The sequence below is a fragment of the Hipposideros armiger genome, unplaced genomic scaffold (genome assembly GCF_001890085.2).
Source record: "Hipposideros armiger isolate ML-2016 unplaced genomic scaffold, ASM189008v1 scaffold_108, whole genome shotgun sequence".
In the NCBI taxonomy this organism is placed as follows: Eukaryota; Metazoa; Chordata; class Mammalia; order Chiroptera; family Hipposideridae; genus Hipposideros; species Hipposideros armiger.
This window is the reverse complement of record NW_017731458.1, coordinates 3,521,115-3,538,099: the sequence shown is the minus strand read 5'-3', so window position 1 is coordinate 3,538,099 and position 16,985 is coordinate 3,521,115. Positions and strand designations below refer to the sequence as shown.

At 47.0% G+C, this 16,985-nt stretch overlaps 1 protein-coding gene across 3 annotated transcripts in view; it reads left to right on the top strand.

Moving 5' to 3' along the window:
- FAM222B (family with sequence similarity 222 member B) overlaps positions 1–15,649 on the top strand; it is a 55,936-nt gene extending 40,287 nt beyond the window's left edge. For 2 of the 3 annotated variants that reach the window (XM_019647100.1, XM_019647101.1), the window contains exons 2-3: positions 6,026–6,147; positions 12,468–15,649. In XM_019647100.1, the coding sequence (XP_019502645.1) occupies positions 6,066–6,147; positions 12,468–14,074 (1,689 nt within the window). In that variant the 5' untranslated portion in view covers positions 6,026–6,065 and the 3' untranslated portion in view covers positions 14,075–15,649. The remainder of the gene's footprint in view (positions 1–6,025; positions 6,148–12,467) is intronic. The other variant, XM_019647102.1, reaches the window with a different exon arrangement.
- The last annotated feature ends 1,336 nt before the right edge of the window (positions 15,650–16,985 follow it).

Here is a 16,985-nt window from a genome sequence, read left to right as displayed (position 1 = left end):
TCTGGGTGTGAGAGCGCTTCTCATGGTTTTTTTGTTTGTTTTTTTTTTGTTTGTTTGTTTTTTAAGATTTTTATTGGGGAATTGGGGGGATGGGAACAGTGCTGGGGAATTGGGGAAGGGGAACAAACAAGTTGCTGTCGTTTTGGTCTTCAGTCTAGTTGTGGAGGACGTTGCTTCACTGGCCCAAGTTGGCACCATCATTGCGTTCTTCCCAGGTGAGGCAGATCAGTCACCGGCTTCTGGACGGCTGCTCACTGCGGCTGCTGGCCACTCACACTGGCTGCTGGCTACATACGGTAGCCCATGGCAACCTACTGCCACAGGGGCTGCAGCCTATGCCGTCGCCAGCAACTCACAGCAGCCCAGCTCCAGGTTGAGCTGTTGTTCAGCATCTTAGCTTTGGAGGGCAGTGTCACTGGCCCTCATATGGGGGATCTGAACCGGGGCCCTCTGGCGTCCCAAGCCAGCTCTTAACCAATGTGCCACTCGGCCGGCCCAAGATCAGCGCTTCTCGATCAAATGGCAGCTTTTCATGGACTGGTGTGGGACTCAAGACTTTGAAGGTTAAAAATTGTCACCAAATTGTCACCTAATTGTAGCATATTTGTTGAATTATATTTCATCTGAATAGTAATTGGAAGCATTCTGATTTAGTTACAAGTTTCTACAGGAAATTGTAAAAGGTAATAAAAATCCAATATTTGTGTCTTATCTCAAGGAAGGGGTTTCTTTTGGCTTCTTGTTCTCATTGTCTTACAGGACACAATTACTTACTGGTAAAATTCTACCCAGTCTGACAATTATGATTGTGGCGATTATGAATGTGGTTAAATGCAGAGGTCAGTCTACACTGGTTCAGCTTAAGTTACAGTGATCTAGCCCTGATAGGCTTTGGACACAAACCTGTTACATCGCACAATGAAAAATTGCATGTTCTGCTTTAGCTGCCTGGAATGAACACAGCTTGCTTGCATTTTCAGATTTTTAGAAACACTCATTTGTATTTCAAGGGGATTAAAAGTCCAGAAGCCAAATGATACCTTTCGGTACAGTGCAAAAGTAGTACCTGGGGTTTGTTGTTGTTTTTTTTTAATCTCCTCTGTCCTCTCTCCTAGAGTGAAGGTACCTGAGTGGACGCGTGCGTGCATGTGTTGGCACTTGTGTTACCCATTTGTTTCAAGGACCTAAGTTCAGATAAGTTCTAGAGCCTAGGATTGAAGTGTATGCTATTCTTCAGGAATGTGAGCCAGTAATATTTATTAAACATCTATTATATGAATAATGTTGTTCCTGACCCGGTAAGACAGGCTCTGGTCTTAGAAAGCTCACACTCAAGTTTAAAGGTTAGAATGTCCAAGGAGAATACTTTCCTGGTACCTGAGTAACAAATTCAAGAAAAAGCACTGGGTTACAGATGAGTTAAGTAATAAGGGGATCCAGGAAAGAGAGCGTCCTTGTTAAAGAAAGCACTGGCAGAGAAAATACCTTCAGGTACTGTGGTGGGGGTGGGTACAAGATGATAGGAAGAGGATGGGTTCTAAAGGGAAGTGAGAAGTAATGTTGCCAGACCCCTTGAGCCTCATGTATTCAGCTATGTGGAGATGGTTTGCACCATAGATAGTTCTGGACTTTTCAACAGAGTAAGTCCAGAATGAACTTTCATCATTCTTTCTTGCTCTTTCCTCCAGTCTAGGGTTGTGAAGTCACAATTGCCAAGTGACCTTTAGGTCACCTGTTGGGTTAAAAATAGAGAAGAAAGATGTCTTTGAGTAATGGCCAAACTTTATTCAGGTTGGGTAGATAGTGGAAAGTATACTTTAATTGGAAGTTCACAGTTACCTAGACTGATTCTAACAGACCATAAAGATGACTGATTTTGCAGAGTCTGATTTGATAAACATGTAATTTTTGCCATCTTTGGCCCTGTTTATTTTCCCCAGAGCAGTATTTTGGTGTTTCCCTTAGGTTTTAACCTAATTTCTGGGACCCCGGGAGTACAGGAACAGGGAGCAGCAGTAGGGTAAAACTTTTTTCCCCATTATCAAAAAGTAGTCTTTTTAGTAAGCCTTTAAGTTCATGGATAAAAAGGCTTAATCAGGTAGTGATGATTCTTTTAATTAATTCAGTTTTTCAATGTTAATCAAATTCCCTTAAGATGTATCTACTCAGGGTTTTCACTGTTGGATGTATTTTATACAGTGTAGTCAGATAACAGGGGGCATAACAGTTTCTTTCATTACCTGGATCTTGGAGACGGCACTGCTCTCAATTTCACTTTTAATTAAAGTTCATAAATGGTAGATATAAATTTTTGAATCACAGCATGAATCAGAAATTGGGCTAGTCAACCTTTGTGTGTGTGGGGGTGTCTTTTTGAAGGTGTGGGTTGGAAATCAGGAGAGAGAACTGGCAGAAAAGTGTACTGGAAGGTACTAGATTGTGGGTGGTGAGAATGTGCTGGGAAGTGATGGCCCTAGGTCACTTTACCACCACCCTTTCAAGTAAAAATTTCTTTGACAGCATTTATCTTCTTTCCCCCACTTTTCCCACCAAATAACATATGAAGAAGATGCTTCCTCCTTTCCCTCTCCTTCAGTGGTCTTAAGCATAAGCAAAGACAGTCAGCACTAATGTAAGTGAGGTTTTCTTACCCTCACAGGCCCACCCTAAGGCAGAGATGGCTCTTTTCAGATGCCACCCAGAAAAACAGAGTGTAACATCACAACTAATAAAATCTCTATCAGTCTGAAGATGAAGTACCTTTGAGTTTTCCCAGTGGAGACAAGGGTTTCGTCCCTTAATTAGAGATAGCCTGGGAAATGCTAGCACTTGTATGAGTGTCACAGGAGAGTTTGAACACCTTAGTCCTCTGCTCACTGTGATATGGTAGTCCCCCTGCTTAGGGTGCAGCTGGCAGTAGGAAAGCTGGCTGAGAGCTCACAGAGAGGCTCTGCCAAGGAGATCTTTTTTTCTTCTCTGTCATGTCTGCAGCTCACTTGGCCTGAGCTCCAGGTTACTCCTTGATTCTGCTCAGAAGTCGGGACTTGAATTTTGAAGCCCTTTGAGAAGGTTGTGCTAGTGTTGATTTCCGGGTCTAATTGTGCTTCTGGAAATACCAGCTGTAAAACTATATTGGAATTTACATTTAAGAAAAGCCAGATGGTAATCAAAATGCGTGGGTGTTTTGAAATTAAAAGGCCTGTGCTCAGCTGCCAGGCCTTCAGAGGAGTGCTTTTGTATTCTGCATCCCTGCTTTCTAGAATGGGTTTGGAAGGAAGTTGCTTTCTTCCTTTTCATCACAACCCTTGTGACTTTGCCACATGCCCTGTCTTCCCTGCCCTGGCAGAATCTGATTCTTGACTTCAGTGAAACTGGTCAAGGAGCTTGAAAGCAGACTTCCTTAGTACAGGAAGCAGTCTTTTGGAAAGGATGGCAGATCCCTGAACCCTTAAAGAAAGGTTCACAAATTAGGGGCTGTACTTTTAGCAGCCCAGATGATGCCAATGAGAGCTCAAGAACATTCTAGACTTGCTATGGTTCTTGTTGAGGATATAATCATGGAGGGCTCCAAGCTCTGGTTTCTTTATTACTCATTCACTACTTCCTGCCCAAACTAAAGATTGACTTTCTAGAGTCTTTGCAATATTCACCCTTTTATTTTTGCTTCTTTGTTCACTGTCAATAAACCCTTTAATACTTCTTTGCCACAGTTTAGCTGGTTTAATCCTCTCCTGATCTGGCATTGAAATCCAGAGTTGTGACTTGAGGGGCAGTAGGTTACTGTCAATTCTTAGGATCCACACCCACATCTCTTTTTGGTTGCAAGAATCAAGATTATACAGGTGTATCAGGATTACAGTGGTCATTCGTAGATTGGTTCCTTCCAAAAAGCCGGGAGTGGGTGTATCTGCAAGACAGCTGAGTGAATGTATTCTTTGTACTTCCATCACCACAGTATTTCAGTTACCCAGATGAAGTACAAGGCCTGGAGTTGGAGTGTGCTCAGCTCCTTGGGAGACCTGCAGGGAGACCACTGTGGCTGAGTCAGCAAAGATGGGCAGGCGGTTAGGAGATGCGGTCAGAGATGGGAGTAGTAAGAGAGTAAGGAAAGCCTTGTTGGCCATGTTAAGATTTTGTATTTTATTCTAAGTGAGATAGGAAGTCATTGGAGATTTCTGAGCTCATATGATTTCCAATTAAAAAAATAAATTACTCTGGCTGTTGTGTGTAGAATAGAGTGATAGGGGCAAGGATGGAACAGAGAGAGAGAGATCATTTAGAAGGCTATTGTGGTAATCCAGGCTAGAGATGATGAGATGACAAATGAAATTATTACCTATCTCCAAGAAAGGTTGAGAGACCTAATTAAGAAAATATCACTAAAGCCCCTTATATAGCCCATTTCACAATATTAGGCTCCAGTGTTTGTTAATTCCCTTCTTTTCCTTGGAGCTTGCCCTCAGCTATATTAGGACCAAAGGGGAGAGGTTATTAAATAGAGATCAGCATTCACAAGGGACCAGACTCTAAGCAGTACCTCAGTCATTTGACCTCAACAGAACAGTTTTTATTTCTTGAGGCACTGCAGTTGGCACACTGTGTTCATTCTGTTATCCCACCCACCAGAGACCTAAAAAGACTGAATCCGTGCCAGAACTCTTGGGCGGCTCTATTCTCATTGAGGCATTCAATCTTCAGTTCTTTCTGCAGTTGCTATCTTAGACACAGTTTTAGCAGCCTCTTTTACAAAGTATCTTTTCAGCTACCTGGCCTTGCAAGCTGGAGCTCTCTGATACTCATCACGACAAGGTAGTTTCACATACCTGAGAGGGCCCTCCAAGAGAAAGAAAGGTTTTGTGGTCTTTGTTTAACATTTGAGCTCCCCCCGCGCTCCCACACTCTTTTGTTGTGATCTAAAGCCTTAATATTCCACCTTCATTTCTGGGTTTTGCAGTATGAGAAAGGAATTTCATAGGTTTTAACTTAGTACATTATACTTGTTTGAGAAAGACTTGGTCCTTGGTCTACAGGGAGCTTGACATTGTTGGCAAGGCTTCCTTCACTACAAAAGGCCACCTAGTGTCTGCTTGCTAGGGCTGTGTAAGTCTTGTTGGTAGATAACGCTGATGAAACCATGCCACCTTGACATAATGTCAGGATTGCCTGCCCAGAGAAAGCTGCTGGCAGCCTACTACTTCCTTGGTGTCCTTTGGGAGCAATACAATTTGGGGGTGGGGCAGGGTGGCCCGGGAAGTCTAATTGTGTGATAGGCAATAGGAAAGGTGAATCCCCAGAAATGTACAAACAGCATTTGCTTTAACAGTAGTTAATTATATCTGCTATGATGCTTTGCTCCTTCTTCCTTTTAAAAGTGAGTTCAGGCGACTGGAGTCACAAGTCAAACTTTGGGTGCCTTTGCAACACATATACTGTACTGCCTTTGGAAATGCCTGACTGCCCCCGGCCTCCAACCCAGCCTGGTGAATAGACAGAGGCAGGCCCTATGAGGGCCAGCTCTCTTCAGAAAAGCTGTTTCAATTTTTCAGGGAGAAATCATTATTTCCCTTCACCTCAGTTAGAATGTGCTCTAGCCTTTCTGCTCCTGCCTTAGCTGGGGCACGGACGAGAGCCAGCATGCCATTGATCTGATAGCCACATGGGCCTATCCAAAAGCCCATGATAGGGACAGAGGCAATCTATGCCAACTGAGTGCATCTAGCACTTGTGAGCATAAACGACCTTACAGATGCACCTGTATTTTCCATTTAATTGCGTGGATGGTATTTTCCGGTTTTTGTTTTTCCTACCCACTCATCTGTGCTGACTGAAATATCATTTTACCCATAGTAAGAGATGGGAGCAAATTGTTTCTACAGATAAAGACATAGATATATTTTCAACCAACATGCTGCTAATTAAATTGCTTATCTATCTAAACTTGGGCCTGTGCTGCTCATATCAGATGTCCCCGGTATCTTCCTTGAATTCCATGTGTTCCATGACCTTGTTTTTTTGTTCATTACAGTGTGAGTGACTGCCCCAGGTTGTGTTGATGCCCGTCTGCCATGCTAGCCTGTCTGCCAGGGCCAGGTGACCTGTCCTTTCAGCTTCTTTCTCACACGCAGATGAACACTGGACTTCAGAAATGTAAGTATTCCAGATCCCAGGGAAGGACGTGATACTTTATTTGGTCCCTACACTTGGGTTATTTCAGAGGCACATATGGGGTACATTGACTGTGAACTTGGTACTTCCAAGATATTCTTCAGCACAGACAGAAGAAAGCAGTTGCAAAAACTTGTCAGCAATGTGATCAGAGAGATCTTCTAAAATACCACAACTTCCCAGTGTATCGCACCTTAATTTTAACTGCTGCTGATAGTTATCTGTTGAGCAGCAAAGCTACAAGGAGTTTCACTTCAAAAAAGTTTCTCAATTTGAACCCCTATGAGGAATTGAATGAAAACGCACAGCCCCGATTACTTACTGTATCTCTGAAACAAACTATTTACACTGTTCTGTTGTTTTGAGCTCTGCGTACTCTCTGCCATGGAAACAGACAGCTCCCTTTGGCTTTGCCGTCTGCCTTCAGAGCCAGTGACCTCAGTGCACAGCAAGTAAAGAAGCGTTTGCCTTCACTTCAGAGGGATAGGGAGCTAGCTTTCTCAGTATCTCGGGGTGTGTTCCTGCTAATACACTTCCCACAAGATTGCGCTTTTCAGAACTGTCTGTTAGATTCCTGTCTTAACCTGGCTGGAACTGGGGCTTTATACTTCATACTTTCCCAGACTGCTGCCCTCTGCCCTTGCACTGCATAATGTGCAAGGAAAAGATTCTGTCTCTGGTTCATTACCATGTACAGCATCTTCCAGTGTCAAAATGGCCGTAAATTTGGAATAGACTTTCCTTCCAGCACAAAAAGGGGAAATCAATGAGGTATCTAGGCATACCCTTTAATATTATAGAAAAGGTGGCTCAGCCCCTTACCTGAATCCTTTATGACAGGAATCGGCAAACTTTTTCTGGAAAGGGCCAGATAGCAGATGTTTGAGGTTCTGTAGGCCATATGGCCTCTGTTGCATCGACTCAGCTCTGCTGTTGTAGGGCAAAAGCAGCCTAGATGGTATGTAAACAGATGTGTGTGACTGTGTTCCAGTACAACTTTTTATAAAAACACAGCAGCTAGATTTTGGCCTGCAGGCTGTAGTTTGCCAACCCCTGCTCTGTGAGATCATCTTCAGAAATTAAAGATGATCTAGCCTCTTGATTTCTTTTCTTGGAGGGGAGAGTAAGACTCAGAGCCTCATTAGTTTTGGGATTTGGCCAGTGAATCCAACTTGCATAATGACAGAGCCGAAGTTAACAGTCTTCCTTCCGCATCTGCCTGATACAATAGGCAAGTTCTGCTGTACTAGCTTTCCCCCCAGCCTTTCTCTTAATAAATGATGACTGGGTGATGAAGCTGTATGTGCTCCCTGACCACCCATACCTGCAACGCTAACTGCATTTTGGCTGGTTTGGGGCTTCCAGGGACACAACTGGAGAGGGAGTATACTTGGAAGCATACAGTAAGATGACATACAGTAAGATGACAAAGAAAAGCTCACTGTCTTCTAGACTCTTTAACTCACTCTGACAGCTTCACCCAGAGATGTGATATTAAGGGGGTGAGCCATTTGGGAGGAAAGGCAAATTGTCAGCTTTATCTTGGGTGTTGACTTTGGATCTCCGCTTCTCCTCAAAGCAGCCCCTAAGTAGCCCCTGCCAACCACTGTCCCCAGCCTGTATTGAAGAATTGAGATGTCCTTCTTTCCTGGTTTCAGGCTCACCTGTCCATTTGGGAGACCGTGTATTTGAATCTCTTTGACTCTTGTTACTATCCTTTACTAAACTCACACCTTTGCAAAGCAGATATCCCCATTGGTATTTTTAAGCTTGCTTGCTTGTTTTCTTTCCTCTTCCAAAATGTATAAGAAAAAATTCTATCATGTTAAACATTTACAATTAAGGTGAGATGGAGCATAAACTGTATCCTTTGGGAACCAGCAGCTAAAGACTGCTCAGAGCCCAAGCCTATCAGCTATAGAGACCTTAAAACCAGTTTCGTGGCTTTGCAATTCAGCCTTTCCCTGCCCGCATCCTCAGCAGGGTCTTATAACTTGCTAGAAACACAGAGCTTGGTACCTGGTGGGGTGGGGATGGGGTATAGATGTTTATAGCTTACTGTGCTTTATATTGTAAGAGTCAGCTCAAGGCAGGAGAGATGGATCCGGGTCAGGAGATACGACATGTGGCTTCTTGGCGCCCAGCACTGTAAGTCACCCGGCTAATCGCTTTTCCCAGGTTTGAGCCGCCATATGTAAAGAATCACAGAATTGATCCCTTCTAGCTCCACCTTTTCTCTTCTCCCCTTCCTTTTCCATGTGTGTAGAAGAATGTAATGCATTTCCTGTCCTACATGTATAATTTGCCATAGGGCAGGCTAGATTAAAGAACATCTCGGCTTGAGGTGGGTCCTGTACTCGGTAGAGGATCACAGTTAGGGTTAAGTGGATGTTCTCCTAGAGGTTTTCTAGCTTATATATTCCATGATGTCTCTTGCTTTTGAGAGTCCTCAGCCATTTTGGAATTCCGTGCTTGAAAATTTGTTTTCCTCTGACCCATCTTCTCCCAGTTCCCCAGAAAATGTGTTTTTGAACATTTTTTCTTCATTAACCCCAAGCTTCTACTCCTATTTCCTTAGCTCATGGTCAGATATATAGTAGTGGCTCAATAAATGTTTCTGGGTGAATGGCTGAAATGACCAAAGGTGCTTGGTTCTCAAATCATCTTTTAGACACAACCCTGACCTCTTTTACTACAGAGTCTTGGGGCCTGGTACAAATGTCAACATAACAATCTTTTACTGCTGCTTTGTATGCCTATCTGCCCCCTACTGGAAGGGCCTAGAAATAGTGAATTGGCCCCATCACTGGATAAACTTATAGAAATATTAGCTAATATCTTTTGAGTGTTTACCATGTGTCAGGCACTATCTTGATATTTTTATAAAGGTTCTCATTCATTCCTCAATAATTCTATATGGAGGACTCTCTTATCTTTCTTTTAACGATGAGGTACAGAGGGACTACCACTTAATCAAAGTCACATTACAGTTCAGTGACTGGGCTGGAACTCACACCTGGTCAGACTGCAAAGCCTCCATTAGCAACACAGTGCCTGTGCCCCTCCACCTGGAGAGCGAGATTCCTGCTGCATATGCCACCATGTCTTCTGACCTTCAAAATAGGATATACAGGGAGGTCCCTGTGGGGAAGCCAGGATTCAGGAAGATTTTCTCCCCAGCCCCTGGGATAGACCACAGTGCTTTCTGCTACACTTAACTCTCCGACTCAAATCCAGGGGCTCCTGCACTTGAGGCTTCCTTGGTCAGGCTACTTTGTCCTCTCTGTGGGCAGACGCAGCCATACCTGTCCGTGAATAATAAATATCGACAGTCATTGTTCCTGTCCACAGAGCATTTTCCAATTCATTGGGTCTCTTGATCTTAGTAATTCTGTGAGGTAGGACAGCAGGTATCACCCCTGGTGAGGAACGACTCAGATGAAGAATGGCCCAGACTCTGGATAGTCAGTTAATAAAGCCAGTGCTTGGAGCCGGATCTCTCTCCTTTCCTAACCACAGATTCCCTCTTTACACTGCCTTATGTCTTGATTAAAGACACCACTGGTACCTGATATTTGAATAAGTTGCTTACAAAGCTGTGATATCTGTGTTAGCTGTGCACTTAGGGGAAGATGTTACAGAAGAAAGAAAGGCTCCAGGGTGCCTGTGTGGGGCCTGAGATAAGAAGGTATTGAAAAAAACTTGGCCTTTTTTTTAAGAGTTGGCCTTAAGTCTGGTATGTGAGGTGGGTGATGCTGGATTCCCAGAAGTGGCCTCTTGTCCAATATACTCATCTCATCCTTGAGCTTCTTCCTTAATAAACACACTGTAGCCTGTGTCCACCCTCCCCACCCTTATTTCCCTTGGATTCTGATTCCTTTATTTGACTACCCTCATCATTGCTGTCAGCATCAATGGGGAACTAATCAGTGTCTCATTTTTATACTCCCGAATGAGGCCAAGCTCCCTTTTGCATCTGCTAGAAAAAAACCAGCCCGAGAGTTGGTACTGATTTGGAACAAAGGCACTCTCTTATTCAGCAAGCCACTGTGTCCCTTCCTCTGGGCCTTTAAGGAGAGAAGCCCACCAACATGGCGGATCCCCCAGGGGCAGACCTTCACTTCCTGTCTGAACTAACCCAGCTGCTTCAGACTCCCATTTCTCAGCCCCAGCTGTTCAGTCAGGCAGTACCTATACTATGCAGTAACCGAGTATTTACTCCGTGTCTGCTCTAGGTAAGGCACTGAGCGAGGAGTGCCACACGATTTTGACCAGACAAACACCTAAATACTGTGGCTGACCAGGGCAGCAGCTGATGGAATTCTGGTACCTGGAGTGTAGGGACTGTCTTTCAGTGATTCCAGACTCTTGTATCTTCTTGTCCAGGAGAATGTAGGAACGGTCAGAAAACAGCCCCACTTTATGGAAACTGGAGCCCACTAAGGGACAGTGGCTTATAAAAAGCAGCAGAACTCAGACTCTGCTCTCAGAGCTTCGACCCTCCCTCCTCACCAGCTCCTGCTATCTAGTGGGTGGGGAAGAATTCTGGGCCTCCGCCTCCATCCCCTTCCTTCCCTCCATTGTCACCATCATATTCACCCTTTTAAGACCTCCAAATCAGTCATCTTACAGACATTTCATTTATAGGTTGAGCACCTATTCTGTACTCAGTGAATAAAGCAGACTCTGAAACGTGTCGCATGTCTACTAAGTTCAAGGCATTGTGCCAGTATTTGAAAGCACAAAACTTTTACTATCTGTACCTTTTTTGCCAAGTTCTACCTTGTTGAGCATGGGCCCAGATCTCTCTGCCCCTCTAAGCTTGAGCTTTCTTTTCCTGCTTCCAAGAGCAGCCGTTTCTAACTAGCTGCTGCCAGCTAACCAGCAATGTCACCAAAGGACGGCAGCTGTGCCCTCTTCCTTCTAGCACACTCACTAGCTGACTTCTAGTTGATGCCCAGTGACGTGGCTCTGAATGAGGTCTCCTTGAGCCAAGCCAGCTGAAGCCACAAGCTAGGCATTCAGTCCGCTTCGCCCTTGGTCTGTATGGCTGCCCTCTGCAAGGGGAGGAAGTAAGGGGGGAGTCAGCTAGCTGAGCCTAGGCTCCCAGACAAGCCCCTTTCCTTCTGCTTGGGGCAGTCTGTGTACTTCCTCATTCAGCAAGCCTTTATTAAGCGCCTTATGTGTATACTGAAGAGAGGAATAACAGAGCAGAGACCTCTTGCAGGAGCCTGGCGTCCTTAAAGAGCTCTTGTTCTCAGAACCTTTTCCTCTTTGACTGGAAGCTCGACATCCGCTGGAGCCCCCTGATGGGAGGCAACTGGAGATGGGAACAAAGAGACTGTTAACATTAATGCGGAGCATTGAGTGGATATTTCCGCCGTCTCCAAAGGAAGGCAGGTTTTTCCTCTTTCATTTTGGAAAGTGACAGCTGACAATGGCCCAATACAGACTATTTTTGGCCCTGGGGACTTAAAGATTCCCCGAATCCTTTCTTCTCAAATTCCCTCCCTGCTGCCTTGTCATTATTGTCACCCCCCACAAGGAAATAAATACAGCCTTTTGATCTTAGCCCAGTCAGGCTGAGAGTAAGCTGTAAACAAAAGTGAACTTGTGACATGGGAGTGGGGGAGGGATGTTGGCAGCTTATTTCTCTGCTCCTGAAAAAGAAGCATCCTGCCTACTGTGCCAGGATGCCCACCCAGTGGGCATGGTGCCCTAGCTGCCAAAGCCGAAGAGAAAGCTGATGCCTCACTGGCCACTGTAGACTGAAGAGCAGTCATTCTGGGTGCCCTCTTTATCTGGGTGTCCTGGGGAAGGGACCCAGTGGCCGCAGAGGACCCTGACAAGCAGCTCTGCTTAGAACCTTCAACCCCCAGGCCAGCACGGGCTGCTAGAAACTTGGAGAGAGTTCCATGTAGGAGATACCTCTGTGAGAATTGGCCAAGTCCTGGCTCTACGAGATGTGGGACTCTTGAAAGCCCCTCTGCTATTCTGATCGTTGGTGACCTCACTTGTAAAATGGGAATCGTAATAGTACATGCTTCCTCAAGCAGCAGCAGGTATTCACTGAGAGCGCCTGTCGCTTAGCTTAGTGTAAGGCCTGGCCCTTTGTAAGTACTAAGTGCTAGCAGTGCTATTACCGTGGGGGCCGAAGCTGGATAGGAAACGAAGACTAGGGATGGCAGCTAAGCCGGCCCCCCACCTCCTCCACCGCAGAAGGGCACGTAGAAGGGCTGGTTGGCTTGGCACTGATGAGCTCCCTTTCCTTCTTTGCTCTCCTTCCCCTTCTCTCTCTCTAGGGGACACTACACAGAAAATGAGAACTGCTCACTGTCCTACCCCAGCCGAATTGGACGCGTATGCTAAGAAGGTCGCAAACAACCCACTGACTATAAAAATCTTCCCCAACAGTGTGAAGGTTCCCCAGCGGAAACACGTTCGTCGTACTGTGAACGGCCTCGACACATCAGCCCAGCGCTACAGCCCCTACCCGACTCAGGCTGCCACCAAGGCAGGCCTGCTTGCCATTGTCAAAGTGCCAGCCAAAAGCATACTCAAGGACTTTGACGGCACCCGAGCCCGGTTGCTCCCTGAGGCCATCATGAACCCCCCAGTGGCACCCTATGCTACTGTGGCACCCAGCACTTTAGCCCACCCCCAGGCCCAGGCTCTGGCCCGCCAGCAGGCCCTGCAGCATGCACAGACCCTGGCCCACGCCCCTCCCCAGACGCTGCAGCACCCTCAGGGTATCCCGCCACCCCAGGCGCTGTCTCACCCTCAGAGCCTCCAGCAGCCTCAGGGCCTGGGCCACCCTCAGCCCATGGCCCAAACCCAGGGCTTGGTCCACCCTCAGGCCCTGTCTCACCAAGGTCTCCAGCACCCCCCCAATCCCTTGCTGCATGGAGGCCGGAAGATGCCAGACTCAGATGCCCCCCCGAATGTGACCGTGTCTACCTCAACTATCCCCCTTTCGATGGCGGCCACCCTGCAGCACAGCCAGCCCCCGGACCTGAGCAGCATCGTGCACCAGATCAACCAGTTTTGCCAGACGAGGGCCGGCATCAGCACTACCTCAGTGTGCGAGGGCCAGATCGCCAACCCCAGCCCCATTAGTCGCAGTCTGCTCATCAATGCAAGCACCCGGGTGTCGACCCACAGCGTCCCCACACCAATGCCTTCATGTGTGGTCAACCCCATGGAGCACACCCATGCGGCCACAGCCGCATTGCCTGCCACAGGCCCTGTCAACCTGCCCACGGGCATCGCTCGAGCCCCCACTGGCTACCCTAGCGACCTCAAGCCAGTCGCCTGGAACCAGCACCAGCTGGCCCACCTGCAACAGATGTGCAGTGAGGCTGGTGGGACGCCGGCCCCTGGCCTGACAGGCAAGCACGCGGCAGGACGCGAGTTGGCAGGGCCTGGCTTTGTGGGCAAGGCCCCTGCCTACCCGCAGGAACTCTGCCTGGCGCAGTCTTTCCATCTGAAGCCACCCCTGGAGAAGCCAACCCCCTCCCCGCCAGTCAACGGCCTGGCAGCCCCACTGGCCTACCCCAATGGTCACTACTTCCAACCCCTGTGGAACAACATTCTGCCCACTCCCAATAGCGACAGCTCGGGGTCTCAGGACCTCACTATGCCGTTCCATGGTGGGCAGCCCACAGGTGCACCCCTCGACTGTGCAGCGGCTGCTGGGGCCCACTACCGAGCAGGGACCGGGGGCGGTCCAGTGGCGAGCCAGAACAGCTTGATGCAGACAGTGGATTACCTAAGTGGGGATTTCCAGCAGGCCTGCTTCCGAGAACAGAGCCTGGCCATGCTGAGCAAGGCCCACCGAGCCCCTGGCAGCCGAGCCCCTGACCCCACAGATAGTCGAAGTCTTCATATTCAGCACCCTGGGTATAGATAGGTAGCCCTGGTGCCCTCCACAAGCTACACATCATACGTCACCCTCCTAGGTTTAGTCTTACTTTTGAGTAATTGGATAGTTCCAAAGTTTGACTGCTCCAGTGTGATCATTCTTGGACATCTAAGAAGGAATTTGGCGGGATCTAATTGAGGACAGAGGGGGATCCTCTGTGCCCTCATGCTCCCCTCCACCAGTCCCAGCAGCTTTTGGGTTTATGTTAGGACCTAATCCCAACCTCAGGCTTTTTCTCTCTGCTGCCTGCCTTTCAGTCAGTCCTGTCCCATCGTCTGTTGTCCGTCCTGCACACCACTGCACATTTCCCACTAGCCGCCTCCTGTCTTCCTGCTCTGCCTGTTTCCCGTAGGACTGAGGTATGAGCTGACAGAAGGGTCCTAGGTGAGACAGCTGTGGGTGCCCAGCCTCCTAAGCTAGGTCTCTCCCTGTCTGTCTCTCTCTCTGGGACTAAGAAGCCAGACTTCCCAAGGGCTCTGGAAGCTAATTCCTGATTAACCCAGAGATCAAATCAAAACTGACCAGTCTTCATCTCTCAGCCCCTCTCCATTCCTCAGGGCTTTGTTTTACATCTACATTGATCCCAGGGCCACTGCACTTGTCCTTGCCACACTCCTCAAGGGCATCCTGCAGGCACTTGGCCATAGCCTTGAGACGGGGGAAAGTCTGTCTTTATGTTGGTATCTTGGTTCCTGACTCCCCTTTCTAGCCCTAGAGAAATGCAGTGACCATCCAGGATAACCAAGATCTCTTTCTCACTCTTGGCTCTCCTAACTCACCCCTGCCCCCACTCCCCCAAGCAAAACAAAACAAAAAACTGATCTTACTTGAGGTATTAGGTAGGTAAGGGATGAATGATCACATTGGAGTTTCAAATTAAAAACACCAAAAAAAAAAAAAATTGGTTCTCTACACTGGCTAAGAATATTGCTCTACACTGTAATTTTAAATGTCATGTTTCTGTATGAATGTAGTGTGGGTTTGAGTAGCATTGTGTGTGAGTGGCCCCACAGGTACATTCACCCGCTAGTCACCTTTCGCAGCCCCTCAGTTTGATGAAGAAAGAGAAACACAAAGCCTTAAGCTCTTTGAATTCTTCCTTTACCGAGTGAGCATGGTTCTAACAGCTGGGGATGGGCCTATATTGGAAACAGCCCCTCCTGCCCCCCACCCATTCTTCTCGCTCAACATGTCTCATTCCCAACTGACAATGAGTTGGCTAGAAATTTAAAACTGTTCTGTAACTTTAAAACTTAGATTATGCTTTGTTGTAATTTTTTGCACCCTTCTGTTAAAGATGCATAGTTGAGCTCTGCCTATTTTTTTTTTTTTAACCAAATAAGCCCTTACTTTTCCTCTTGTCTCTGGGGAATGTGAGCTGATGTTCTTATTTAAGATTTTGGGTTTTGTTTACTATACTATCCACTGTTCTTTAGCCAGAAATTCTCTAGTGATCTGAAGCAATGTGACTGAAGACCAGTTTTTAAGTTATGTGTTGGCAAGTTGCCTTATATTTAAAAAGAAAAAAAAAAGAAAAAAAATGCCTGATTGTGTTATGCCAAATGATAGCAACATGAAGTCCTAATTTATTGTTCCCGGTTATTTTCCTGCCGTTTGTGAACACTGGTACCTCCCTGTCCCTGAGCCCTCAGGAGCCACCTGTAGCTTCTGGTGCAGTGCCCTCTCCCAAGGTGTTGGCCACCACCTCACCCAGGGCCCCCTTGCAGTTCTTGCTTCTCTGAGTTAAATTGAAAGAGCACCACTGTCTTCTCCTTATCCCTTGCTTGAGCTCCAAACCAGATTTTTGCTGTAATTTTTTTCCAATGCCTCTCCCCAAAAGGTGAGCTGCCATTTTAGGAAATTGGGCCAGACACCAACTTGGGGGCTTTAAATCAAACCTCAAACCCATCTCTTCCTGTGTAGGGGTGCAAGTCTCTGAAGCTCTCACTCCCACCCCTAATCTGCATGGAAAACGTACTGTGACCCCACCTCCACCCTCAACTGCCCTCGCCTTTGGTGTGAGATGTTTCCTAGTTCACCCTGAGCCCCTCCCCCCTCTGCCAGCCAATCCCCAACCAGCAATAAGGGTCCAAACCTGGGCCTCCTATCCACACTCCCTGCCTCCATCCCACACTGCCCCTAGGGAATGCTAGGATTCCCTGCGCTGTCCACATACTGTAGCATTCATTCTCCACCCCTCATCTCACCTGTGGTGGTTTATGGGTGTGATGGGGTTTTTAAGGTTATTATAAACCAGTAAAAAGAAAAAACTCACCTTTCGATCTTGTCCTATTCGTTGAATGGTGTCAGTGCTTGAGGGATTTTTCTTAATGGGTTCTAATGTCTCATTTGCTAGAAGGAAAATAATTCTTCATTTTTAGAAGGGGTACCCCTAGAGTATTCATCTCCTTCAGAAGCCCTCCCAATCCATTATTGCAGACCAGGTGCTGTGGGGATTGTAAGACTCTTTAGTCAGCCCCTTGGAGGTACCCAGCTGGCTGGACCTCTTCCGAGGCAGCACGCTAGGGCCTTGGTGGGATTTGATGGGTAAGTATGGTTTGCTGCCCTTCACTGGAGGCCTGAAGTGTACTGCCACTTTCACTCCAGGGACTATCAGTTACTGAAAAGTTGGCACCTGGTTTGCTAATAAGCCGATTTAGACGTCCCTCCCTCCCCTTCTACTTCCACCACTTTGGGATTTCTGAGGGCCTCTGGCAGGCAGAGGTAGTAAGTGCTATAATCTGTAACGTGAAAAGTGGCCCTCTTGATTTGACTCTTATAAGTTGAGTATTGGAGAACTTGACCTTGTTTTTTCTGCAGGGGGAAAAAAACCCAAAGGAGCTATTTACAGTTGACCCTTGAACAACTTGGGGGTTAGGGACACTGACCCCTCTGCACA